Raw genomic sequence first — 27,849 nt, 5'->3', positions numbered from 1 at the left:
CCCAAAGTGCTGGGATTACAGGCGTGAGCCACCGCACCCGACCGTAATTAGATTTCTTTTACACACACACACACACACACACACACACACACACACACACACACACAAACACACAGAGCTTGCATCACTTTGCAAGAGCCAATGTGCACTGTGGCTGGGTCCACTCATTAGGTTGCTTAAATTTGTTATTAGGTTATTCAAATTTGTCACACAATAAAATAACATATTCCATATGTCCTGGACATGAGCATCAACTCAAACCAGGGGAAATCCCACATGGTGGATACGTGAACATCAAGAAATAAAATAGTAATAAGTGGGTCAAGACAGAAGTTCACTTAATTTTTAAATTTTTAAATTCTGGAACACAGGTTAGGAGGGATAAATGAGTCAAAGTATATACCTGGTTTGTTTCTATCAATTATACGAATTGTTTTAGTAAGAAATTACTTTATATGCGCACACACACAACTTTAAAAGTTCTCTATCAAATCTGAATTGCTTTCACAGAAAAACCACATTAAGAAAAGGATTCCTGAATGCCAAACAACTAAAATAACAACATCTAGTGAGGGTCAGAGGGTTCTAAAGATTGTCAGCATACAACCAAATTATGTGATTCATTCACCAATCCAGCATTTGGATAGATATCTAAGTATTAAATACTTGAAATAGTAAAAATAATTGAGAGTACTAAAATAAAAAGCACATTACCTCTGAATCAAAATCCATTAATAAAACAATTTTATCCTTGATAGAACTGAAAAGATTATGCTTGTGGATCAACTGAAAAACGTCTTTATGTCTTAATGTTAAGTATATTTCCAGAGCATTGCCATAGTTCTTGTCATAGGTGTACCTGGTAATACAAATTTTTTACATTAATATTCATCAAGAGCTCTAATTAAAACACACACAGAGAGATCATGGGATCATGGTTCACAGTATTAAAAATGGAAACATAGGCCGGGCACGGTGGCTCAAGCCTGTAATCTCAGCACTTTGGGAGGCCGAGACCGGCGGATCACGAGGTCAGGAGATCGAGACCATCCTGGCGAACACGGTGAAACCCCGTCTCTACTAAAAAATACAAAAAACTAGCCGGGCGTGGTGGCAGGCGCCTGTAGTCCCAGCCACTCGGGAGGCTGAGGCAGGAGAATGGCGTGAACCCAGGAGGCGGAGCTTGCAGTGAGCTGAGATCGCACCACTGCACTCCAGCCTGGGTGACAGAGCAAGACTCCGCCTCAAAAAAAAAAAAAAAAAAAAAAGGAAGCACTCCTTTCGAGAGAAAAGTTAACTTTATTTAAAAAAAATTCCTTGGGATTTAACTATATACGACCAATAAGTGTTTCTTTCTCAGAACTTTGCCTCTCTTGTTGCCAAAATTTCAGAAAATTCACAATATTCAAGTAATAAAAATGGTCTTTATTGGGGGGGTCTCAGCCTCAAAAGATTTACAAACATCCATATAGCAAAGAAACTAGGATCCAGGATGAAGTTCTCATTTTGGTAATAGAAACATGCGTTCTAATTCTTACAAGCAGTATTCAGCTGACAAATGGCTAATATTCCAAAAGCTGATTTTAAAGGGGCTGTGTCTAACTGAAATATGTTTTTCCATTGAAACAATGTTTTTCACATTAAGTCCCTAAGCCAGCTCTCGAGAGCTCACTGCACTGAAGCAGTACTGTTGGTCCATTACGAACAGTGCTGCAGATTCTAAGGGGCATCTAGCAGGACAACGTTTCCAAGAGAAAATGATCAGCATTTCAACTCAGAATGCCATAAACACAACCTCCTCTGTGGAAAATCCAATACAGTCCAGAGTTCTAGGTCATTTTGGTATACCTTTCTTGGTTTTGGGCAAAAGAAGAAAAAAGGAGAGGAGTGGTCTGAGGTGATGGGGGCACTGAGGAGAGGTGGATGCAGGGATGGTCGTCTTGGCTAGACCTGCAGTGTACTTCTTGTTTCCCTAGATCGAAGGTACTTGAGAGCATATCTTATCTATGTATCATAAGCATCTCATACAAAGTCTGCATCACTGAATGTGCCCAACAAATATGAAAAATATTAACCAAGCTGCCATTTTCTGAGCCCTGACTCAGGGTCAGGGCAATGCACTTAGTCCTCTATTATGACATCTCTTTTAAAGCTTAAAATTATCCCATAAGGAACTGACATTTGAGAAATTAAATTAAGTGACTTGAAGACCCTAGAAGAGCAAAATCCAGAGCTTTGCTCATTGGGAAACTGTTATGCTTGAGTGATGCAAGTTTTAACTTGGCACCCTTTTGTTTCCTAACCACTGCCTCTCCTAAGTGCTGCACGTTAGGGTTTCTCTTCTCTGGGAACTAGATTACATTGCAATTGTACAGTTTCACATATGTCCTTCTCTCCTACTCATTTGAGGTTTATGAAGGTTTTTACTAAGAGGGAATGTAGGAAATGGTATACAATGCATCCTCTCCACTTATTTGCTAAATCTAAAGTATGAAAAACTTTTCAACATAGACTGATATGGAAAAAGAAACACTTAAGTATACTCACAATTCTGCCAGGGTTTTAAGTAAAGTCTTGTTCTGACTATCTTTCTTCAGATGATCCCGAACTGCTTGAACTATGACTGAATTGTTATACAGATCTCCAGGCCATTCTCGGATCAAAGTGGCAAAACCCTAACCAAAGGTGAAAAACAAAAAAAGAACACTCATTCAACAGAATAATAGTTGTGATATTATGAAATATACATTTGGTCCTCCTTCTGTTTCCTGGCATATAACTCTTAAAATCCTTGGAGTCTCCAAAATGATGTGTCTTCTTCTATGCTAATGAGCTGACTGGTGGCTGGCAGCCACTAGGTAACTCCAGGGTGGTATTGGTCACAGAACAGACCAAGGCAAGATTAGAGGGTTGAAAACTGTTCAGCCCTACCCTCACCCCTGCCCCACAACCTGCAAGGAGGGGAGAGGGGCTGAAGGTTACGCCGATCACCAATGGCCAATGATTTAAATCAAACATGTCTAAGTAATGAAGCTTCCGTTAAAACCCAAAAGGAGTGGCTTTGGAGAGCTCCCAAGAGCTCAACACCTGGAGGTTCCTGGAGGATGGTGCACCCAAAGAGGGCCTGGAAGCTTCATGCCTCTTCCCACATACCTTGCCCAATGCATCTAATCCATTTGGCTGTTCATCCGTATCCTTTGCAATATTCTTTATAATAAACTAGTAAATATAAGTAAAATGTTTCCCTGAGTTCTGTGAGCTGCTCTAGCAAATGAGTCAAATCTAAGGAGGTGGTAGTGGGAATGCCAGTTTATAGCTGACCAGTCAGAAGTACAGGTAACAGCCTATAACTTGTGATTGGTGCATCTGAAGTGGGGGCAGTCTTATGGGCCTGAGCCCTCAGCCTGCAGGATCTGATGCTATCTTCATGTAGATAGTGTCAGAATTGAATTGAATTAGAGGACACCCAGCTGGTGTCCACGGCAGAACTAATTGCTTTCTTAGTCTGTAGCAGAAAAACCCACACGTTTGGTCACAGAAGTGTTGTGTTGTGAGAGTATAGCATGAGAAACTGAGTTTGGTTTCTCCTAAATTCTCAAAACAAACCAATTTAAACCATCCCTAAAAGTATTCACTTTTAGTCACATAACAGCCCAAACAATTATACAATTAAAGGTTTGTTCAAAAAACATTTCATCAATTTTCAGACTATGGGTTTGGGTGTAGTGAAGAGTTGCAGGGAATATTATTGTACAATAAATCTCCATTTAGCATTCCTGGGAGGTAGGTTGTGCCATCTACTTCGGTCCTTAGTTTTATGGAATGTACAACTAAGAAAGGTATCTTGTTCCTTCTATAAAGTCTCACTGCATGGACAAGAGTTTAGGTTGGACTTGCTCTATCCCCATTCTGGACTAACTGTAACATTTCAATGACAGCTTTAACATCTTATAGATATTACCCAAGTCAGCTACGTTCCCCACCACCAAGAGTCCTCTAATGTACTTAGGCCTGGGCTGCTGGGTGTGACTGGTTATGCAGTTGTGCACTGTATAGCCAGCACAACTGTACGAGGCAGCCTGCTTGGGACACGGCTCCTCCCACAATGAAACTGTCCAGCACTCTATACCTTTAACAAGTCGCGATCTTGGTCCTCCTTCCACTCTGGCTTCTAATGCCAGTTTTATGTTGGAATTTGGGACTTTGGCTCAAGTCTTATCCCCTGGCTCTTATTCTGGCTATCTCTAGATCTCAAATTTTGTGGTTCCCTGATTTGATCCTGTTTCCCTCCCAGAGCTGATTCTGGGCCAGTATCTTGCTCAGTCTCTACTCCCTGATTCCTGACTTTAGCCCTCATGTTTTATAACCCAAAATATGGTGGAGCAGTTTACTTACTGATCCCTGACAACGTTTAGAACAAAAACATATCCGTAAGACAGTAAAGAGAATTTAAAATGTCCACATTATTAAATGTGAAAGGAATATAAATTCTCAGGACCCCCAACTCACTAGGCCAAAGGGAAAGTTAAGGGAACTGAGTCATGCAAAAACTGCCTTCCTTTTGTTCCCAGAGAGCTGTCATTTCACATGCTTCTTTTATTCATGTCAAAGGTAGATCTACTGAGCAAGAGATGAATGCATAATTGACTTTTTCCCCACTTCTCTCTTTTTACATGTAAAACGTAGATTCCCTGAGCGAATCAGAGCATCACTGGAATGTGACCATGTGCCTCACTGCCTACTCGCCCTCATTTACATTTATTTATTTATTTATTTATTTTTAAAATTTCCTCCTTCTCTTCTTGCTTGCTCTTTCCCCTTTACATTTTGAAGTCCTCAACACTCTCCCTGGAAAAAGCACAGGACACAGACCCTGTTTCTTTTCCCCAAATATGTCCCTAACCTTGGCAAAATAAACCTTTAAATCAATTGAGATCTGCCTCAGTCACTTTTTGGTTTATATAAAAAAAAGTACATTATTACTATTAAATAACTCCATTAATACTTCAATGAACTACTGTGAATTTGTTTAAATAATATTTAGAAATGAAAACAGTGTGATAGAAGTTGCTTCTGTAATGCATCAGGATTTGGTAAGAAAATAGCAGAAGAATCAGTAATACAGTTTTCATTAAAGTTCTACCCAATTTCTACCAAAGTAACCCCTGGAAGGATGGCAAGAGACCAGAACAAAAGACCACATATTTTCCATTTAGATTGCAACCTTCTTATATATTAACATGATTGACATTTTACTTCAGAAATTTGGGGAATGGATTCAATCAGAACATTAAAATGTTTGTAGAACCAAAATATTATTTCAGATCAAGTTTCTCTCTTTTCTTCCTTCCCTTTGTTTCCCTTTCCTTGTCCTTCCTTCCTTCCCTTCTTTCCTTCCTTTTCTTTCTTTCTCTCTCCCTCTTTCTTTGTCTTTCTCTCTCTCTTCCTCTCTTTTTTTTTTTTTTTTTTGAGGTGGAGTCTTGCTCTATCATCCAGGCTGGAGTGCAGTGGTGCGATCTTGGCTCACTGCAACCTCCACCTTCTGGACTCAAGTGATTCTCTTGCTTCAGTCTCCCGAGTAGCTGGGACTACAGGTGCATGCCACCATGCCTAGCTAATTTTTGTATTTATTTTTTAGTAGAGACGGGGTTTCACCATGTTGGCCAGGATGGTCTCCATCTCCTGACCTTGTGATCCGCCTGCCTCAGCCTCCCACAGCCTCCCAAAGTGCTGGGATTACAGGTGTGAGCCACCACACCCGGCCTCTTTCTTTCTTTTTGTAAGAAAGGGTCTCACTCTGTCACCCAAGCTGGAGTGCAGTAGCATGATCACAGCTCACTGCAGCCTCATCCTCTGGGCTCAAGTGATCCTCCCACCTCAGCCTCCTGAATAGCTGAGAATACAGGTATATGTCACGGCACTCAGCTAATTTTTAGTTTTTTGTAGAGACAGGTCTCACTATGTCACCCAGGCTGGTCTTGAACTCCTGGGCTCAAGCAATCCTCCCACCTTGGCCTCTCAAAGTGCTGGCATTACAGATGTAAGCCACTGCGACAGCCCTGTTTTCTTAAGACTACATAAGATAAAATAGTCTGAAAAGATTTCTACCCCAATACCAGCAGCTCACAGTAGCCTCTAGACCATTCATAACAATGCTCAGGGAAAGAAGGAAGTTTGGCTCCATTTTTTTCTTTTCACTATCATGCAAGGGCCTCATGGTGCTGCCAACTTCAAATATAAAATAAGACAAAATGACCAAACATCTTGTGTGATAAAAGCATGATGACCCCACCATAAACTGAAATAAACATCTATCATATTTCATGTCAGGCGTCTCTCTGTTTAACTGGCTTTGTGTACCCCTGAATAAATGTGCTACCCAAGAAATATTTATAAAATCTATCCTGTGGCCATTATTATTAATTAGAGGACACAGGTACTAGGGACCTGTTATGATTGAATGAGCAAAGTTATAGAAAACCTCAGTGCCTATTATAATAAGTAAAAGTCTTGAAAGTACTCATGAAACGAAATGCCATAGAAATCATCCCATTTTTAACATACTTATACATTTGTCATTAATATTAAACAAAGCTTAACTGTTTAATATAACTCTGCTGGGTTGTAAATTAATAGGCAAAGCTACAGGCATATGACCAGAAACCCCATAAAAAGAAGTCATGAAGCACCTTTACCTCCAATACTACTTCAAATCATTTTAGGGAGAAAAAAAAAAATTGAGAAGTCAATATTCCAGAGAAGTACAGTTTGTTTTTTGTAATCTGACCTTTGGTGCTCTGCTTAGCAACACAAAATTTCTCTCCACATAATATGTGATCAAAAGTGTTGTTAGGGAACACAGCTATTTGAATGATTATGTGACAATTTAATTCAAAATTAAATATTAAGCTGAGAATAAGGGAAGGTAAAATATGAATTATTTATAAGAGCTTATGAAAATAAAAACAAATTATTTACAGCCTCCTTAACAGTACTGACCAGACAGACATCCTAAAACATTCATGAGAAAACATCTACAATCTCTAAGATTAAGTCATGCTTGTTTCTTTCCATCTTAGTAAAAAGTGTTCCAGATAGGAAATCAACAGGATAACTTTGATGATACAGGATTTTTAAAAGTTTCATGAAAAAGTAAGAGTTCAATCATGTGCAAGAACTGTAACAGAATCATAAAAACAATACATTTTTTTAAATGCTTAAATTACATTACTTTAAAAATAGGAAAATTATAATATACTTTAGCATTTGTAAAGAAAGTTTGTACTCTTCTCCACCATTTTCACAGAACACTCATAATTCTCTTTCTTCTGGGATGATATCAAAGATGGAACAGCAGCTGCTATTGTATTTATGAAATCCACAAAACAGTACTTAGCTGTTTTTCTTTAGTTCTAGAAAGAAGGTAACTTTAAGGAATTCCTTAAAATGCACAAGGACTAAGTGTTTTCACTGTCTACATAAACGTGAGTTATCACTGGAGTTTCTCTAGCTCAGTTTCACCTGCCACATGCAAACTACAAATCTGTTTCCTTTACAGACATTGCTCCATTGTATTCCTTTCTAGATTTCCTAACACTTCCCATCGAGAACAAGTAAATATGACCATATCACAATACCATACCTCATAATCACTCTCCAAAAATTCATGTAAGATCATCTCATAGATAAGTGGTTTCAGAACTGGATCACCTCTTGGCAAATAAGGACTAATAGCCTAGGTAAGGAAAAGGAAAAAAAATCCTTTAAAAAATGGCAAAACAAGACTGCATTCCAATTATGCAGAAAACATAAAGTATATTTTTACTTTAAAAATGTGAGGCAATACAGTACTCTGAAAAAAATGTTCTGAAGAGCATTTAAATGAACACTACCTTCTAACAACAAATTATAATATGTTTTCAAAAGTATATACATGTATGAATGGACTTAAAAGTTGCCTCGGTTAATCTTTATCTCTCTGTTCTTCCTGATGAGTTAATAGAAATCTAAATAATAGGAGGGATAAAGTCACAGAGATGAAAAAAGTCAACTTCTTAAGTAATCGAGGAGTATAGGTAATCTATTCATCTTTCTTTCCTTCAACTGGAGTTTATCAACCTTTACCAATGCATAATCATCTTTTGAAATTAGGAAAAATACATCTTGTGTTCTTCAGATATTTTCAGTGCTGTTTTAAAAGTCCATTTCCAAATACTGTCACTATAATGCCCTACGATCCAATCATCATGCTTTATACTGGGGACAGAGAGGGTCACGATCCCCAAGGAGCTCACAAGTCCTAGAAGAAAGATATGCAGACAATTAAACAGACAATAACTGTATTGTGCGGTAAGTGTTACAACAGAAGGGTCGGCATAGTGCTGCAGCAGCAGAGGAGAACCTTGCCTATTAAAGACCCGGGTTTCTCATGAAAAAATAAGAGAGGGGCAGGATATCTGGCAGGGGGAATAGCATGAGCAAAGGCGCAGAGCCATGAACATGCATCAGTGTGCAGGGAGGTCAGAAGGGCCTAGAGATGCAACATGGCATCACTGAAAGGAGATGAGGCTGGAGAGGAAGGGGAGGTGGGATCATGAGAGGAATTCCAATTTTATTCTATAGGCAGGAAGGAAGCAACAGGTACTAGGGAAGTGAGAGTCAAGACTTATTTTTTAGGCAGATAACTCTGGGCTAGGGCTGCCCACAGATGTATCAGAAGGCATTTGCAATGGCTCAGGCAAGAGTGAAGGCAATGGTACCACAGGGGAAGAGAAGAGACATGACTGGTATCGACATGATAAAACTGACAAGAAGTGGAGATTAAACAGAATGAGGAGGGGTGTAATATGTTCTAATCAAGAACAGTGGCTTTGTGCCCTGGGGAATGGGTATATTGTGTATCATAAACACAGACTAAATGGAAAAGGACTGAATTTGGGAAGGAAATGGATTTATATTAACTTGAATTATCATTATCAAGCAGTATATACAAGGAGAAATGGCCATGACATGATATTCAAAAAAGAGGTCTGAGTTACACAGCCATTAAAGTAAACAGGGAGGCAGGACTGGATAAAGTTCTCCAGAACAGCCCAATAAATCCAATGAGAAATGTGACATTTACAGGGCAGACAGAGGAGGAGTCACACGGTTGACAAGCTGAGTAACTGGGAATTTTTAAAGCATATTTATAACTCCAAGAGAGCATTGAAAAGGTCCACAAATACTGAACATGTTTTAAATGTTTAAAACAAACATAAGAATACTTTATTGATTGATTAGGATGTTGTGCACCAAGTTGAAAGATTTAAAAAAAGAAACATGAAAATTATTCATGAGAGCTGGGTGGTCAATTTTTTCCCTCTTTCAGCATGTAAAATATTATTTGAAAAATACATTAATTATTCAGTAAATCTAAAAAAAGTCTTATGCTTTATAACCTACTGGATGAGATTCCACCTATTTCAAAAGTCATTAAAAAGAGCACGAAAACTTCGTCTAAACACAGAACTGGAAAGAGATAAGTGAACACATTGTATATGTAATATAATCTTATATATATGCATATTTTTTACGCCAGGCTTATATTTTGAAACTGATCTCTAAAAGTTTGATTTTTCTTTCCATCTGAGATAATAATCAGTTCCCAATAAAGAGCTGAGTACTATTATCTTTGTTTCCATCACAATATTAATATACTACTTGCAGAAACTGAGAGTTAAAAATAAGGCTTTGCTTACCTTAAGCTGTCCAATTTCTTTAAATTTATAAACTTCATATTCCCAGAGTGCTGCATTTTTCCCAAGAATTTTCTGGCATTTGCTGGCAGTAAAAACATCCCAGGGAGAAAGAAAGCAAAAAAAAAAAAAAAAAACAAGAGACAGAATAAATGGGCATTTTCCCCAGAGGTTTAGAGAAATCTCTCTTCTCAGAGTTTTGATGAATTTCTATCTCAAGTACCAATGAACATAAAGGTATTACTGTTACTCATTTGGTTGCATACATAAGTTAACACAACTTATAAAAGTTAATATAAAAAGCTTATAAATAAAGATGAATCATTTTCAGAAGACTACAACTAGGGGTTTTCCCAACTATCTGCCTGTTTTAAGTTTCCCATTTATCCAGATGAGCACTGCTGGTTTCGGGGGACCTTTCTTGCCTTGAAGAAAACTCGTCATACCCCAAAGTGCCAGATCCTTTCTGAATGGCTTTAAATTATGCACTACAAAATCAGACTTCAGAAAATTAGTATCCTATCCTACTATATAACCTGGAGGACTGATTATGTATGAATGAAACCTTACTTTACATATCAAAGAAACACATTTTCTTAAATAACCTCAGGGGACCAGAAGCAGGTTTGAGGCCACTCTTTCAGGGCTGCCATTCAGTCACGCAGTGGGCACTGCCCAGTTCCAGTGGGAACCACTCACACAGACGTGCACACCACTGCATAACGTTTACATGTTCTGCCCATCACAGACCTCTGCAACCCAGGATGCTGTGGTCTGGTCACTTCTATTTAATTGTCATCCTCTGGTTGGGAAAATTTTCTTTGAATCATAAACTGAGGCACTTTGTTCTGGACTATCTTCCAAGGATGCTTACAAAGCAAACTCCAGAGGAAAGGGAAGGTTTCTTACTGCCCAGTACAATCAAGGTAAAATGATGCCTTCTGGGACAAAGGGCAGGCAGGGAGATAGGCTTTGGCCGTGTCCCCGCCAAAATCTCACCTTGAATTGTAGTTAGCATTAATCCCCACATTTCATGGGAGGGACCAGGTGAAGAAAACTGAATCATGGGGACAGTTTCCCCCATTCTGTTTCATGATAGTGAGTTAGTTCTCCCAAGTTCTGATGGTATTATAAGGGGCTTCCCCCTTCATTGGGCTCTCGTTCTTCTCCTTCCTGCCTGCATTGTGAAGGACACGTTTGCTTCCCCTTCTGCCATGATTGTAAGTTTTCTGAGGCCTCCCTAGCCATGCTGAACTGTGAGTCAATTAAACCTCTTTCCTTTATAAATTACCCAGTATCGAGTATGTCTTTACTAACAGCGTGAGAATGTACTAATACATGGGGTTCCTGGTCACTAGAAAAGATTCAGATACCCTAAGCTCAGGGGTCCTCTCCCGTATTACAGCCCACTGCATGGGCAGGATCTGCATGTCCACCCTCTGTTGCATTGTGGGAATTGGGGCTTGGGGACTGGGGCAAATGTTGACACTCTGGTTGACTGCTATTGTTGTAGTAGTACCTTGGCTGGTACTATTGCTCAGAGAGTCCTTTAGATCTGCCCCGGGAGTCTCTTGTCTTCTGCCAGCAACCAGGGAAATGACAAGCTAATTTGTTAGACGTAAATAAGTAAAATCTGAGACCCTTCATGGTTCTTGATACCTTTCTCATTAAATAATGAGAAAAACAATTCTCCTCTGGTAAAAATGAAATAGTGGGGAAAATAATATACCTGAAATCATTAATATTCAAAAACTATAGTTCAAAAGTAATATTCCAAAATTACCCTTGTTAGAAAGATGTACAAAAATAAAATGTCAACTGCAAAGAATGGCTTATTTGTATTGTTAGCAATGCTCAATTCTATTTATATTAAAAATAATTGAAAATGTCACCATTACCGCGCTGCTATGTCATAGTCGCCTCTCTCCACCAGGTGATTTATATATGCCAAGCCAATATCCTAGGGAAAGTCAAATGAAGAAATGTCAAAATTTAACCAGAATAACTAAAAAGTTGAGTCTCAGTTTCTGCACACAGCACAACATTAGGATCCTACTGGCACTACTGACTAACCTGTTTATACTCTTACCTTGCTTTATGTAATTATGCTTGCTTCTTAAGCATATTCATATTTAAATGTATTTGTATTTTCATAGATTATAGAATTCACAGGTCAGGTCATTAAAAAAAGTAAATAATGTTAGTATTTTGAAGCTTCCTAATCTGCCCCCTTTAAGAGATTTTTTCATAAAGGTGGTATTCAATATTAGAAACATGATCCAACAGTTCCACATTGTGAATGGATATAAAATTCTGTTTCCTGCGTCTTCATCTGTAGAATGCAAGCTACCTGCTTCTTCTACCCCAAGTCTGAAAAGATGGTATAAGAAAAATGAAATAATGACTATCATATTAAAGGGAAATAGGAAATATTAAAGTAAAACTGAATTCAGAAAAACCTGTGATTCAAACCCATCCGTTTACAGGAGAAGAAACTGGGCTGACAGCAGGGAAGTGACTGGCTTCAGAGTATTCATGTTTATTTGCTTATTCTACCTCTGTTCTGAAAGGATTTGGAGTGGCCAACATCACCAGAGGCATGAGAGAACAGTTTTTGCTTGAGCTCCCTATGACTAATCTTCTCATATACTATTTGCACCTAAAAGTATTTCACCAGGAGCTTAAACTCTCTCTATATAACAAAAGTTGGATTTTAATTTCTACTTTACATACAAAAAGATGCATGTGAAACACCTTCTTGTATGGCAAAAAAAAAAGTGGCAGCAGCACATTCCTTCTCTGCATGTCTGGTATGAAATTACATCATGCTAAGAGAAAAAAAAATCTATTCATAACTAATGTATAGGACTAATGTATAGGACATGCCCATTTCAACAGTGAAGGAAAATACCCATCATTTTTAGTTTATTAAATTCTTACTTTAATAACTACTATATGACAAATCATACAGTAGTTACTTTAATAACTACTATATGAGACATCAAGTGAAGAAAGAGTGTCTAACTTCCTTATTTTTCTGGAAACAGATCACACATAACAATTCTACACAGGATCTTTCCACTAAGGTTCAGAGAAAGAACGTCTCCTTTTCAGAGTCAATCCTTGTGACCATGCGTCTCCACTGTGGAGCTTATCCTGCACTCCTCCTCCTCCTTTTACATCAACCTTTTATGTCAACTCTATTTTACCTCTTTTCCCTCAGCATAAGCATGTTTAATTGCCTCTCTTACACAAAATACCCAAAAACTACCATCATCCCACAATGCCATAGCCCCCAGCTACAGCCTTCACCCTCTTCCCCTTCACAGCTAACCTGATAGTCTATCTTTATAATCTCCTATTCACTTTTCATTCCCTATAACATGTTGAGAATAAATAATACATATACAGAAAATTCACTACTTTCATATTACCAAATCCAGTGTACAACTGACCAGCTGACTTCGTCTTAACCTTCTGACCTGCTTACCTCCACTACTCAAGTATTTAACTCTCTTTACCCTGGAGTTCTCTCCTCTCTCAGCTCCCATGAAATGACCTTGCTCTGGCTGTTCCAAATCTACTGTGTATGCATCATCCCTTTAATGACGGCATTCCTGATGGTTCCATTCATGGTCCTCTGTTCATAACACTCACCCCGTGTGGGCTGATCCAAACTTGTATAACACTTGTTTGCTGATAATTCTCCCAAATCTATTTTCTGAGTCCAAGTTTCTTTCCTGGGCTCCACTACAATGTCCCACAGATGCTTAAAACTAATGTGTTTAAAACAGGACTCATCAATTCTCCCAATCCTGCTCCTCCTTCCAAAGGGTATCTCTATCAATCAGTGAACAGCAGCGCCAAACCAGAGTCCCAAGCCCAAAGCCTGGGAGTCAGTCTCGATTTTTATTCTTATTCTCTCATCCACACAGCATCAGTCACCATATCCCAAAGATTCAAATTTGCTGTATCTTCCATCTATCTTCACCTCTCCAATCCTCCTGATTGTGTGTAAGTCTCACCACTTTCCACCCAGATTAGGAAGCCTCCTGATTGATCTCCATCTCAGCTGGCCCTCCTCTGGCCCCATCTCCATCAGAGAATCTTTCTAACAGAGAAATCTGATGTCTGAAAGCTTAAATTGACTTCTAGATATTCCAAGAGAGAACCAAGCTCTCAATTATGAATGGCACTTCAGGATCTGGTCTTTGCTACCTGTGTAGTAAACCCCTCAACTGCCGGATGCAGTGGTTCATGTCTGTAATCCCAGCACTTTGTGAAGCTGAGGCAGGAGGATTACCTGAGGTCGGGAGTTTGAGACCAGTCTGACCAACGTGGAGAAATCCCGTATCTATTAAAAATACAAAATTAGCCGGGCGTGGTGGAGCATGCCTGTAATCCCAGCTTTTTGGGAAGCTGAGGCAAGAGAATCACTTGAACCCAGGAGGCAGAGGTTGCGGTGAGCCGAGACTGCGCCACTGCACTCCAGCCCAGGCAACAAGAGTGAAACTCCGTCTCAAAAAAAAATAAATAAATAAAATAAAATAAAAGCCCTCAACTGCCCACATAACCAAGCAGGCCAAGCTGTTTCACATCTCTGCATCTTCGCATATATTAACTACTCTAAGGGCCGGAATGCATTCTGTTCCAATTCTAGAGAATCCTTGCGTATTCTCCACAATTTTGGCTGGATTTTTTTTTTTTTTAAGATGCTCTGGTTTTCTCTTCTCCTGTTATTCCTAAATTATTTTGCTTCTGCACTCTTTGGCAATTCAGGCTTTAGTGTGGAGTTTTACAGAGAAGTTTACAGTAGGGAGAATGTAGGCAGAAAGAATTTGTGCTGAAACCCAAATAGCCATAAAAGACTAAGCCTCCAGTTTTCACCTGTAAACAAGGGAACTAGGCTAGATGGTCTCCAAGGACCCTTCACATGTGAAGGATATGAGCTCCTCTCTGCTCTCCATCTGCACATTCACTATCACAGTTAGCAAAGAAAGGGACTTTCAGTCACTCTATTTTTCCTGAGTCCAAAATGTATTAAAAATGTATTTGATGTTCTAGATTAGTTTCCATAACAAAATGAACTGAATCTGTTATTATGGAAACACCAAAGTAATGCAGTTTTATGAAACCTCTCTTTTGATAAATTTTGTGATAATGTGATTTTTACCTATGATTTAGAGAAACTTTCATACACATAACTAGAAAGCTCTGTATTTAAAGTGTTTTTCACAGATACAGTTTCCAAATTACCTAAACTTGCCTTCTAGCAAGCATTCAAGTCTCTTGTTTACAAGCAGAAACTGATTCGATAAAATAAAATATTTTGACCTCATAGGTTAGGGAATTAGTTTAAAATAAATTCTCAAAAGATAGGAAAAACCTGTTCTTTTCAAATTATTTTCAGTCTCACTATAACTTATTGAAAGATAAAGTTATGTTTCAAATAACAAATTGCATACTTACCAGAATCTTATGTCTTTTAATATTTTTTTGACTAATTTCAGCTGCCATCAATGCTTCCTATATTCCAAACATAAGGATGATTAAAAAAAAAAAAAAAAAGCAGAAAAGGAGGGAGGGAAAATGGGAGAAGGTGGGAGAGAAAAGATATCGAGGTTATAAACACTACAGTTATTATGGTTTAGCATTCTGCACTACACGAATAAAGTTCCATTTTCCCATGGCTTTTGCTTGAAGCACTGGAATTCTTAATACTATGGTTGAATGAACCTCACTGAATTCAAACTCAAAGGCAGTCAACCAAAATGAAGACTTCTCCTACTTCCATTTGAATTCATTTCCTCATTAGGACACTGGAATCACATTTCAGACACAAATCAAAATACAACAAAGTCTCCTAGTCTCCATACATAAAAAGGCAGCTGTCTTCTAAATCTTTATGACACATATTGATAAAGGAGCATTCTCCCTTATGTTTCAGTAAAAAAGTGAACTATGTGCATATGTTTATGTATATCTAAAACTAAGTTTTTGAAAAATCTCTGATTTTAATTTTGGAAAGTTTACAAGTACTACATTAACATAAATGTGTAAAACATACAATTACTTCTCTGAGAAACTACTGGATTTAAAGTAACATGGTAATAACTGGGTTATGAAGTAGCTATCGATACTTGGACTTTAAATGGTTTATAAATGAAAAAAAATTCTTTTTCTCAAATCCTTTCAGATGGTTACAAACTTAGCGCAACAAATACGTACACTATTTATTGTTGATGCTGTTTTAAATTAGTATATAAGCCCATCTACATAACATAACTTTGTAGCTATTAAAGTTGAAAAATGGTTTTTTCTTTTTTTTTTTTTTAAGTGATATTGGGCATTATCTATTCAAATTAATCTAAGCCAAAACTCAATGAAGTGGACATCATCATTCTATCCAAACTGGTAGTTCAAATCATCCTAAGTGAGTATCAATGTGATAAGCATAAAATAAATGATTTCATTAAATCCAAATAGACACCTCTGAAATACTAGCTCTATTTTAATTTCCTTGAACAAAATAAAAAAATAAAACTTCCAACAGTCTAGATCTAACTCACCTCCTCCTTCCACACCCAACTCCTCCCTCACTTAGCAGTAAAGCCAGTCAATCCATTGCAATCTTTTGGTTCCCTAATTTCTGAAGGGAGTACTGGAAAGTTATTAACTTCCTACATATTTTTGGCTTGGGATACTCTACTTTGATTACATAAAATATTTATTACAAAAATATTTTATCCTTTCTATGCTGTAGATGAGTCAATACTTTCAAAGAAGTAAAATCAAGGGTACTTCATATTTCTTCTTTTCAAGGAGCCAGTCAATGTGATCATCTTGGTCTCGTTCCTTGGCCACTACAACATCTCTCGGACTCACGATGTAAAAAAGTGATTCCCCTTCAGAGTACTCTATAGGTGAGAAAAGAGACGAACGACTCGGTGACTCAACAGCAGAAAATCTGGCAATGGTTCCAGAGGACCTGGTTAGGTTACCCAACCCGAGAAGGAACAGAAAATGTGTCTATCTTTGTTGTGTGTTTGGCTCTGTTGGAAGGTAAGTGTGGGAGACAGGGTAAAGAATGACAGAAGCGTATTTCAGTGCTTTTAAAAATATCTAAGTGTAAAAATACTTGATAAAAAAGCAAGGGAGGGAAGGAGAGGGATAGGAAGGGAGGGAATGACATACTAAAAAACTTGAAAAAACATAAAGTGAGTTTAAAATTCTATGTTTAATACATTAACACTCTGACTTCAGCTGAAAAAGTGTTAAAAATTCTCCATGTCTATTGCATATTAGAATTCATCTACTGTATATAAATTTTATTTATGGCCATTTACAGCACTGTTCTATTTTTACAGAACAATTACGCCCCACAGTTGGCGATAAATGTTTCCTCCTCCTCAAGGTCAAGGCCACCTAAGGCATAAATGACAGACGCCCAAGCCCTACGGACATAATCTATCACTTCAGCATGTTGTGCACAATGCCAATCTGAGGGTTTCCTGCAGAATTCAATTATAAAACCTGCTCTGAAGGGTTTCTAAGTGTGCAGCAGAGTTTGCTCTGAGCCAAATACCTACATTGGACACTTTCAGTTGTGAATCACAGTTGCTTTTTGCCAAGTCTAGAATATACTCTTACATTTTTCAACAGATTAGGGTCTTCATATAAGGAAGTTAAATATATATAGAATATTTCTTCATTTCCGTTGGCCACAATGAGAACTGAAAATATTCTCAAAAAACGACAACTGTGTTTAAAGCAGTACAGCATGCCTACAAAGCTTAACTGTTCTATTTTAATTAATATAGTTTACAAGGGTATGATAATAGCCAAACACAGACGTCTCTGGTATGACTAAATATTAATGGTTCTCCCTGTATTTATGAGCAGTGACTAAGTATATTCCTCCATCCACTCAACAAATATTGACTGAATACCTAGAATGTGCCAGAAGTCTTTCAGGCTCTGAGCACTCAGTTACAAACAAGAAAGACAAGCTCTCTGCCATCCCAGAGCGAACTTTCCTGACACATAAAATGGAAGCCATGCGGCTTGACATTAAATTATGTGTCACATTAAATAGGACCATGGAGCCATGCGGCTTGACATTAAATTATGTGTCACATTAAATAGGACAATAGAAAAAATACAAGAACAGAAAACAAGGAGTCCAATCCTCCCCCCGGTCCTGGTCTGAACTCTAGTCTTCCCTTTTGCTATAGGAGCTTATGCAAGTTCTGCAACATCTCTGCATCCAAATGTCCTTGTTTTCAGCATATGAGGTCTACCCAGGTATTCTCTTAAGATTCTTTCAGCACCTTAATTTAAATTCCATTTAGTGCAAGTAGGAAGGGGGAAAAAAAAACCACAAAAAAATCATATTAGCCAGATCTTTGATATTTCTTACCTAAATGATAATCTCTACATTCATTCTCCTGAAAGCCTCTGACTGTCAAAGCATCAGAAGAGATCTCTTCGCAAGTCTCAGAAAGTGGCTGGATGATGTCCAGTCTAGGCCTGGCACAATATTCTTTTTCCTAATGGGGGGAAAAGAGAGAAACATTAATTTAAATTACATTTCTATATGTTACACAAATTAATTCTAGTTAGCCATACATATTAGTTTCTTCTCACACTCCTATGAAGAAATACCCAAGACTGGGTAGTTTATAAAGGAAAGAGGTTTAATTGACTCACAGTTCCGCTTGGCAGGAAAGGCCTCAGGAAACTTACAAACAGAAAACATTCCAAAAATAAAATAGCAACTATAAAAGATCAACTAGTGAAGAAAAACCTATCAGATCTGTGGAGAAATTATAAATTGCTGAACTTTGAAACAACTGAAAAAAAGTGGAGAAAACTGAAATACATTTAAAAATTGACCACTGTAACAATAAAAATATCAAAATCAGAATAGCAAAATAAAAAATATATTTTGAACAAAATAAAAAGAAAATCACTTCACTAGACCATAGAAAAGGCTCTTTTATATGTATAAGAAAAGCATCAGCAATGTGAATCTCATTTTATACTTTTGTTCCCTGGCCAAACAGCCCTTGCCTGTGAACTCCCTAAGAGCAGAAATCTGGTTTTGTTGATCTTTGATCCCCAGTGCCCAGCACAATTTCTAACACACATGTGCTTTATCAATGAATGAAAGAAAAGTAAAATACTGGGAGAACACCTTAATAAATTAAAGTGTATCAAGCAGATTTGGAATAGTACACAACCAGTAAACACAATGATGGTGGACAGTTCACAGACATATGCAGGGAGAATGGAATAATGCCCACGGAAACAGGGCAATGCAGAGTAGCATATGACTATCCCTCCAACTAAGTGAAAACACGCATGTATGTGAAAGGTATCATGTGGATATCTGGGGGATAATATTTGGGGGATAATATTGAATGATATAAAACAAATTTTATTCAATGTCACTAAACCATCTTTTCAGTATGAAAAAATAAAGGGGGAAGGGGAGCTTACCTCTTTCTTCTTTTTGCCTTAATTTTATGAGTTTATTCTGTGTTTAAGGATTTAAGGTGTACTTTAATGTTCTATAAAATGAGTTATCTACATATACTGGCACACACATTTTCTAGTTACCTCCAAAACCCTCACTTCTTCTTCTAGAAAAAGTCTCTTTTCTATGTGTTCTATGAGGTTGGCCTGTCTTTGGCATTTATTCCCTTCAAATACTCTTTTATCAACAAAGGTTTCCTTTCTTTCTTTGCTCAGCTGTTTATCAGGTGTCTCCTTTTTCATTTTACTGCTTCTTTATTTTTTCCAATCACATTCTCAATCCTTCCTGCATTCCTCCTCAAACAGCCTGTATTTACTCCCCCAGGAGCCACTGCTTTTCTTTATTTTCAAAAAATAAATAAAATAATAGCAAACTGATATCCTGCAATAGGGCTGGAAGCCAACCCTATTGATTTTAGTAGGTCTGAGTGTTCACTTAAGTCTACAGCATTTTATTGCCTAGCAACATGGGCACCCAGAGCTTCAGGTTACTATAGTGATGGCTTCCTAATGCAAGTGCTTGCTCAGAGAAATGCTCAAGAGCAGCTACCACTTCAAAACCAGGGCTCCCAGGGTTTTTCTCCCCCATTTTATGTCTTTCCATTTGAAAAAGGAAAAAAAAAAAAGGATACAAACAAGGATAGCCCACTTGCCTACTTACTGTAAAGGACTAGAGAATCAATTACAATTTCTTTTATATAGAGCATCCAAAAGAAAATCCTTTACAGTACACTCTCCTTGTTTATGCCTTGAAGACACCCCTATTCTTGTGCTGGCAGGACCCCTGGACTCTCATAATAAAGACAAGCTCGGAATGGGGCCATCCTTAGCTCTGAAGACAGACTGGGTGTGGATACCCCTCTGCTGGGCAATATATAAGCTTCTTCCAAAGACACGCACAACAAAATTTAGATCATCTGCTGCTTTTTATTAGTCACAGATTTTGATGTACCATTATTTGCACTGATAACTGAGATTTCACAACAATCCATTTCAAAGCCATAATCAAGCTACTTAGAATCACCAGGCCACTGGGAAAGTAAACAAATATGTCTGGACCAACGAAAACAATGAAATGCCCTTTCAGTAATTCCCTCTGACCACAGGGACCCCTGTGGTTGCTGCCGATCAACTTCATTGCTGTCATTTCTGCTAATGCACAGTGTCAGCTTAGTTTCTTCCCCTTTCAGCAAGAGGAATCCTTCATTCCTTTTGACTAATATACCACGAGAGATTGAAAAAAAAGGAAAAAAAAAATGACTCTTTTTTTCGCTCAGCAATAGGAACAAAGGCACGCAATGAGTAGAGTTTCCGGAAAGTAAATATGTCAGGTCTAAAGGGTAATCTCTGCCAACCTTATTTTATAGGTCAGAAAGTTCTGCTCAGGTTATAGCGTAGGCCACTGATGAACAACTGATCTGGGTGTAATGCTAAAGAAGAGAACCCCCACATGCTTTTGCATTTGGGGAGAAAATAATTACCGTTTTTTCTGAAATCTCCTTTACATAGGAAAGTACAACAAGCTGATCACAGAGAGGTGCAAGTCCACTGATGTAGAATTCAGTTTCAAACTGAGACACTGCAAACAAAAGGGATACAGGAGCCATCATTAACAGGAGCAAACGGCAGCAGACATCTGGAGGGACACACTAACTGGGAATGCTAGTGGACCCCTTTTTAAAAGCTAACATAAAGGGTACACCATTGAACATACTTTGATGACTCAGCACTGCAAGTGCTTCACCATGATCAGTCCTGGAAAAGAATATGTGGAAAAGTAAACTTGCAAATTCCCATCACAAACAAAAATGAATCCAACAATAACAAGCAGCATGAATGGTCAAGGGTGACACTGTGCTCAGGTGGTTTAAAATGACATAGACGACATGAAGACACTTTGAAACCCATAGAAAGAAATGGAAACCATTATTAGTAACAGTAATACTTTTTTTTAAATTCCTGAGTTTGTTTTTCTCAATTGGGCCATTACAGCAGTACAAAGGTCACAAAGAATGTTATCTGTAATTATAAAACACTATTTTGGAGAACAGGGATATTATTTAAAGAACCTGAAGTAAAAAAAAGATGCATAAATACAGATTATGATGAAACGTCACTATTTCTTAAGTGAAATAAAGGTTAGAGAAAAATAATAAATTTCTCTTTCCTTTTAAAAAATAGCCCTTTTAAAATCTAGAAGACATATTGCATCACTTAAGAAGCACATGACTTTAATCGCACTGGACCCCAAAGATCTGACAGAAAGCTTAGAAGTACACATATTATTATTATATGATTCTAATTATTAACTGCTATAAAACATAAAAGATCATTGTTTTAAGAGACTGAGCTTGGAAGTGGCTTGTTTCAGGCAGAATCTAACTGATACAGTGGTGGTATTACAGAGATCCTTCCAGAAACCATAGTTTACACTTAACAGATTCATCTGGGAGTAAACTCTCATTCGGACCCACCACATTTTCTAAGAGTTTCTTCATTCAGATCATCTCCACGGTTCTGTGGTATTAGCTGCAGATTTAGTTAATTTCCACACTCTTTTCCCAATTAGGGGACCTCAGTGTATCATACTGCTACCAATATTGAATGCTGAATAAGGAAATTTGCGTTGTAACTTCTACTAAATTGAACTTGAACAAGTCATTTTAACTTTTCCCATCTATAAGAGAAAGGAATGACAGTAGAAATAAAATCCATAATGGAGATGAAACACTGAACTTTCCTTTGTCCTCCTCTTTCTTTCCCTTACAGATCACTTAGTGTTCCTTGTCTTTGCTGACCTTTAATGATCCTCCTTACACAGTTGTTATCACAATTTAATGTTTGCACCAAAATAAAATTGTGGATGACCAAAAAGATATAACAGTTAGCAACATCAATTTACAAGAAAGTAATATTTTGTCTGCCTTGTCCTCAATTAAAGTACCGTACAATGGAAGTCCAAGGGCAGGTGCTCTGGTCCCAGTTCTGCCACGAACACATTTTTTCCTTAACCTCTGTGGGCTTGAACCGAATGTGTTTATCCAGGTACTTAAGAATAGTTTTGGTAAAGTGGTAATGTGATAAATGTTCACAAAAGAGCTTATATGGAGAGCCATCTCAACCTCTACCACATGTGCAGACAGTGTTTCTAGCGCAACCAGGCTGGGGAAGGCTCTAGAGAAGCTCAAAGTGCTGTGTATGCACGTGGGCAGTGAAGCAGGGCACAGGGGAGAGCTGGAATGTACAGATGATATTAAACAGTATGGGGCCACACAGGACCCAGTGATGAAAGAGATGGCAGCTTCACATTTTAGAAGATATACGGCATATTAACAAGAGGTTTTGGTTGTCATTACTCCTGAGGTTACTAATCTCTGGACTTGTGCTCTGTTTTACTAAATCACATTCCATTTTTGAAATGCTACACATATAGTTCCCTTACCAGCATCTTGGGTGAAGAGTAGAAAATCAGAGATTCTCACAGGAATCACAGGCTTTGCTGTGCTTGTCTGCCATAGACACGCAAGGGAAAACATCTCCTAATCACAAAAGAAGTGGTGGGAGAAGGAGGTATTCTCCCCACTTGGGATGCCAAACAGGCTGCCTAGTCTCACTGACACACTGTCAGTATTTCTCCTAAAGGTAACCAAATATACATCAAAGGCCTTGGTTTTTGAGGATGAGCTCCAAGATACAGAACAGAGAAGCTACGAAAAGTCGTACCCAAATCTTTCTTCCTCTACATCCCAACTCCCCAGACCACAATAGCTTGTATGAATAAGATAGAAAATTTCCTGTTCTCTAACTAAGAACATGATAGAAACTCCAATGTGTTCTAAAACAAAACAAAGAAAAACTGCAGATCACATATCTATTTCACTGCTCAATTCCAGGTGTTGTAATAAATGCTTACTTGTTAAGTACTAAACCTTGCCAAATTTTGCTAATTGAGAATAATTTGGACATGGACTATACGCAGTGGCTAAATTACAAGCTGACAAAAATGTTATTTATAAAGAAAAGATGTGGTACATGAAAATAATATTGTCAAGACTTCCAGATGCACAGGTAAGCAAGTAATCAACATTTGGATAAAACTGAAACTAAATTATCTTTCTTTTTGTTGAAGTAATTCCCTAATACCAATAAAAATCTCTTATAGAAAACAAAATTGCAATTATAGTAATACTCAGCATGATTCTCAAATTAAGAATTCCAAAATAATGTCCATTTATCTGGTTTTGAGTACTCTCCCACTCAGCAATTTGTCTCCATTAATACCCACTAGTAATGATATCATGTAAAAAAGAACTGAATCCTAATGTGAGCTGCTGATTTAGGGAAATGTCTGCAGCTATTCTGCCACAAAGTAAGACATTTTAGAATAAATCGTGGTGTATTGTTTTTCCATTAGTCTTTACTAATGCAGCAAAACGTAATTGCTTTTAGATTTAACAAGATTCTGTTTATTTTTTACATTAATGCTGAGTCACAGAAGGGCTGGCTGCAGACAGTGGTGTCAAAATGAACACGAAGGTATAAGGAATATTCTTCATACAGATTTAGAGAAAAAAATGTTGAATGACAATAGGAATTCTTGTAAAAATACACATAAAATATGTAAAAGCTTATAGACTGACTTTGTAAAATATATTCAAGTAATTACAGACTTCATATTTCGAATTTTCAGCCAACGAATGGAAGTTTCAGTTTATTTACTTTCACTAAAATTCTATTCTATTCCACATAAAAATGACTCTATTATTTAAATGAAAGTATTTTGTTCTCCTAAAGGAGACTCAGTTTGAATACAGGTGGCTGTCAGGTCTAATACGACAGAAGCTCATTTTTAACCTGATTATCTGGAAAAGATAAATCACAAAGAAAATAAACACAAATTCTGCTGGAGAGGAAATATATGAAAACAGGAAGCAAAAGCTGGGGAGGATTTTTTGTTTTGTTTTGTTGTTTTGTAGTGAAAAATGCAGGCAGAGTTCCTAAAGGTAGCCACAAAAGACAGTGGCTTTACTGCAGATCAAGGTCATCTAGAAAGCCAGCTGAGGCTCGGCTCGCAGGCCCTGCAAAGAGTGTGCTATGTTCACCTAGATGATGGCCTTACACTACAGTGGGCATGACAGCTGAGGCACAGCCTTCCTCCTCCTGATGGAGGTGGAAGGACTTCTGCATTCTGCTTTACTCAGGAGGATAAAGCATTCCTAGACATGCTAGCAATAACTCAAGAAAAGAGACAGAGATTCTAGTAGAGTAAGAAAGAGAGTTTCAAAAGGACTATATTCACAGGAAAATTCTATTCAGCAAGGTCTTCTAGATCCAGAATGAGGATGAGATAAATACGATTCTATATGCAGTCCTCATCCAAAAGGGTGGCTAGAGTTCTTGATCAGCTGCCCCGTGGAAATATAATGTGGGTCAAAACACATATGACATATGCAATTTAAAATTTCCCAGTCGCCACACATAGCTTGGATGTGTGTCCCTGCCCAAATCTCATGTTGAACTGTAATCCCCAGCGTCAGAGGAGGGGCCTGGTGGGAGGTGATTAGATCACGGGAATGCATTTCACATGAATGGTCATTTCTCATGAATGTTTTAGCACAATCCTCTTGGTACTGTCCTCACGACAGTGAGTTCTCACAAGATCTGGTGGTTTAAAAGTGTGTGGTGTCAGGCTGGGCGCGGTGGCTGAAGCCTGTAATCCCAGCACTTTGGGAGGCCGAGATGGGCGGATCACGAGGTCAGGAGATCGAGACCATCCTGGCTAACACGGTGAAACCCCGTCTCTACTAAAAAATACAAAAAATTAGCCGGGCGTGGTGGCGGTGCCTGTAGTCCCAGCTACTTAGGAGGCTGACACAGGAGAATGGCGTAAACCCGGGAGGCGGAGCTTGCAGTGAGCCGAGATCCGGCCACTGCACTCCAGCCTGGGCGACAGAGCGAGACTCCGTCTCAAAAAAAAAAAAAAGTGTGTGGTGTCTACCCCTGCCTCTTGCTCCTGCCCTTGCCATGTGAGGTGCCTTCTCCCACTTTGTCTTCCACCATGATTGAAGTTTCCTGAGGCCTCTCCGGAAGTCAAGCAGATGCCAGCATCATGCTTACTGTACAGCCTGCAGGACCGTGAGAATTAAACCTCTTTTCTTTATAAATTACCCAGTCTCAGGAATTTCTTTATAGGAACCCAAGAATGGACTAATACACCACGATAAAGAGTTCAAAAAAGAGGTGAAATTTTAATAATACATAACATACCTAAAATATTATTTCAACATGTAATAATATAAAAAGTGATTAATGAGATACTTTACTTTTTATTTCTAGACTGTCTTTGGAATTCTGTATGTAGCACAAATCAATCCACAGTAGCCATACCACAAAGACTTAACGGCTACAGTGGCTAATGGTTACCACGTTTGACAGTACAGATCTAGACGCCCAAGTTTTCCTCTTTTTATTTAAAGTCCAGTAATTTCATTAGAACGTATCTTGGTGGTGCTCTTTGTGGGTCACTATTTTCAGATACAGAGTGTGCTGTTTTAATTTATAATTTCAACTTCTGTTTCTTTGCATTTTCATGAAATTTTTCTTGACATTTTCTATAGCATTTGTCCCATTCTCTCATTTTTTCCTCAGGGACTCTTTATTGGTAGGCTGAATCATCTTTGCCTGTCTTCAGTATTTATCACTTAACCTTAAATCTTTTTGTTCTTACTGCTTCGTGATTTTTACAATTTTCCTCCTGCTCCCCTTCTATTCCTCTTACCAACATTATCTTTGCGTCTATTTGTTCTTGTCTTCCTTCAGGTTCAGTCTTCAATTCTGAAATGAGCTTTTATTTATAAATTCTTCCTGAAGCCTGCCACCTAATTTGAGATTTTCAAATTCTGATTTCGTACATCACTTTTTAAAGATGTCTTGTAGCTCCTTCTGAAACAGGAAATTACAGTTGTAATTGTGTAGGTGTGTCTTTCTGGTATGTCTGCTTCTTATTCACTTTTTCTTAAAACTTATTATGGATTTGACCTTGCTCGCTTTTTAGGCGAAATGACTATTATTGAACTCTTAGAGCTCCCTCTTCTGCTGTTTCCATTTGGTCTGAAAAATATGGCAGCTTGCTTTCTGAGATGTGCTGGCTCAGCTCCTCCTGGGTGTTATCTGGACCTGTTTCTTTTGTTTCTATTGTCCCTGTCTCGTTCAGGCTTTCTTCTCCTCCCAGCAGTGTCTCCTCAGTGGAGAGAGGAGGCCTGGCTGCTCCAGTGTGAGTTCCCAGGGGTAGCTGGGTTGCCTAGCCTCTCACACCTAACTGCAGGTCCTGGACCCACTGTTCTCTGAGCAGCCTGTTGGCCTTTCCATGAATGCCAACTGGCTATCTTAGAGTTCCCCTGGCCTCAAGTCTGCTAGACGGCCACTTGCTCCCCTCCGATTTCTCTCACAGAGATGCTGATACCACCCTGCAGCTATCAGTGTTTTATTTTCCCATTAATTTGTGTCTCGGGGCTCTTAGGACTACCTTTGTCACTAAGTTTTGTTGTAAATGTTGTCTGTGGGTTTTTGGTTCTGTGACCAAGTTGTTCTGCTTTTATGGGAGGACTTAGGTAGTTGAAAAATTATGTTGCCACTGCTACCACATTCCCAGAATCTTCTAACCACAAAATTTTCACATATTGGTGTTATACATGTTTTATACATCAACCTTACATTGCCCAGGGCAATGGAATCAGCAGGAGAGTCACAAATAGATCAACAGTGTCTGGTCCTCGATAGCTTACACACTATCAGTTTCAGAATGAATGCCATAGGATTAGTATAAAAATTAATATGACAGAACTTTCTCATACCTTGGGTCTAATAATCTCTAAGGTTACAACTTAATTCAATGAAGAGTGACTGAGGCTGGGTGCAGTGGCTCACACTTATAATCCCAGCACTTTGGGAGGCCGAGGCGGACAGATCACTTGAGGTCAGGAGTTCGAGACCAGCCTGGCCACCATGGTAAAACGCTGTCTCTACTAAAAATACAAAAATTAGCTGGGAGTGGTGACATGCACCTGTAGCCCCAGCTACTTGGGAGGTTGAGATAGGAGAATCACTTGAACCTGTAAGCACCCAGGAGACAGAGGCTGTAGTAAGCCGAGATCCTGCCACTGCACACTAGCCTGGGTGACAGAGCGAGACTCTGCCTCAGAAAAAAAAAAGAGTAACTGAGTACCAATTACACATGAGACACTCTTCTAGATGCATCAAGATGACTAAGACCTGACCCTGACTTAAAGGAGATTGTGAGTCTGCATATTTAAAGAAGTAATCAGGCCAGGTACGGAGGCTCACGTTTGTAATCCCAGCACTTTGGGAGGCCAAGACAGGTGGATCACGAGGTCAGGAGTTCAAGACCAGCTTGGCCAAGACAGTGAAACCCCGTCTCTACTAAAAATACAAAAATTAGCCAGGTGTGGTGGCAGGTGCCTGTAATCCCAGCTACTTGGGAGGCTGAGGCAGAGAACTGCTTGAACCTGGGAGGCGGAGGTTGCAGTGAGCTGAGATCGCACCACTGTACTCCAGC

General features: G+C 38.5%; 1 protein-coding gene across 1 annotated transcript in view; it reads right to left on the bottom strand.

Moving 5' to 3' along the window:
• VPS41 (vacuolar protein sorting 41 homolog (S. cerevisiae)) overlaps nucleotides 1–27,849 on the bottom strand; it is a 184,620-nt gene that overhangs the window by 31,867 nt on the left and 124,904 nt on the right. The window contains exons 11-19 of the mRNA XM_011944508.1: nucleotides 20,756–20,853; nucleotides 18,157–18,286; nucleotides 16,539–16,654; nucleotides 15,207–15,263; nucleotides 11,636–11,697; nucleotides 9,741–9,822; nucleotides 7,643–7,735; nucleotides 2,548–2,675; nucleotides 715–859 (exon numbers count right to left, since the gene is read on the bottom strand). Coding sequence (XP_011799898.1) covers nucleotides 715–859; nucleotides 2,548–2,675; nucleotides 7,643–7,735; nucleotides 9,741–9,822; nucleotides 11,636–11,697; nucleotides 15,207–15,263; nucleotides 16,539–16,654; nucleotides 18,157–18,286; nucleotides 20,756–20,853 — 911 coding nt within the window. The remainder of the gene's footprint in view (nucleotides 1–714; nucleotides 860–2,547; nucleotides 2,676–7,642; nucleotides 7,736–9,740; nucleotides 9,823–11,635; nucleotides 11,698–15,206; nucleotides 15,264–16,538; nucleotides 16,655–18,156; nucleotides 18,287–20,755; nucleotides 20,854–27,849) is intronic.

This window comes from Colobus angolensis, unplaced genomic scaffold (genome assembly GCF_000951035.1).
Source record: "Colobus angolensis palliatus isolate OR3802 unplaced genomic scaffold, Cang.pa_1.0 Scaffold232, whole genome shotgun sequence".
In the NCBI taxonomy this organism is placed as follows: domain Eukaryota; kingdom Metazoa; phylum Chordata; class Mammalia; order Primates; family Cercopithecidae; genus Colobus; species Colobus angolensis.
The sequence above is the reverse complement of the archived record's forward strand: the minus strand, read 5'-3'. Positions and strand labels throughout refer to the sequence as shown.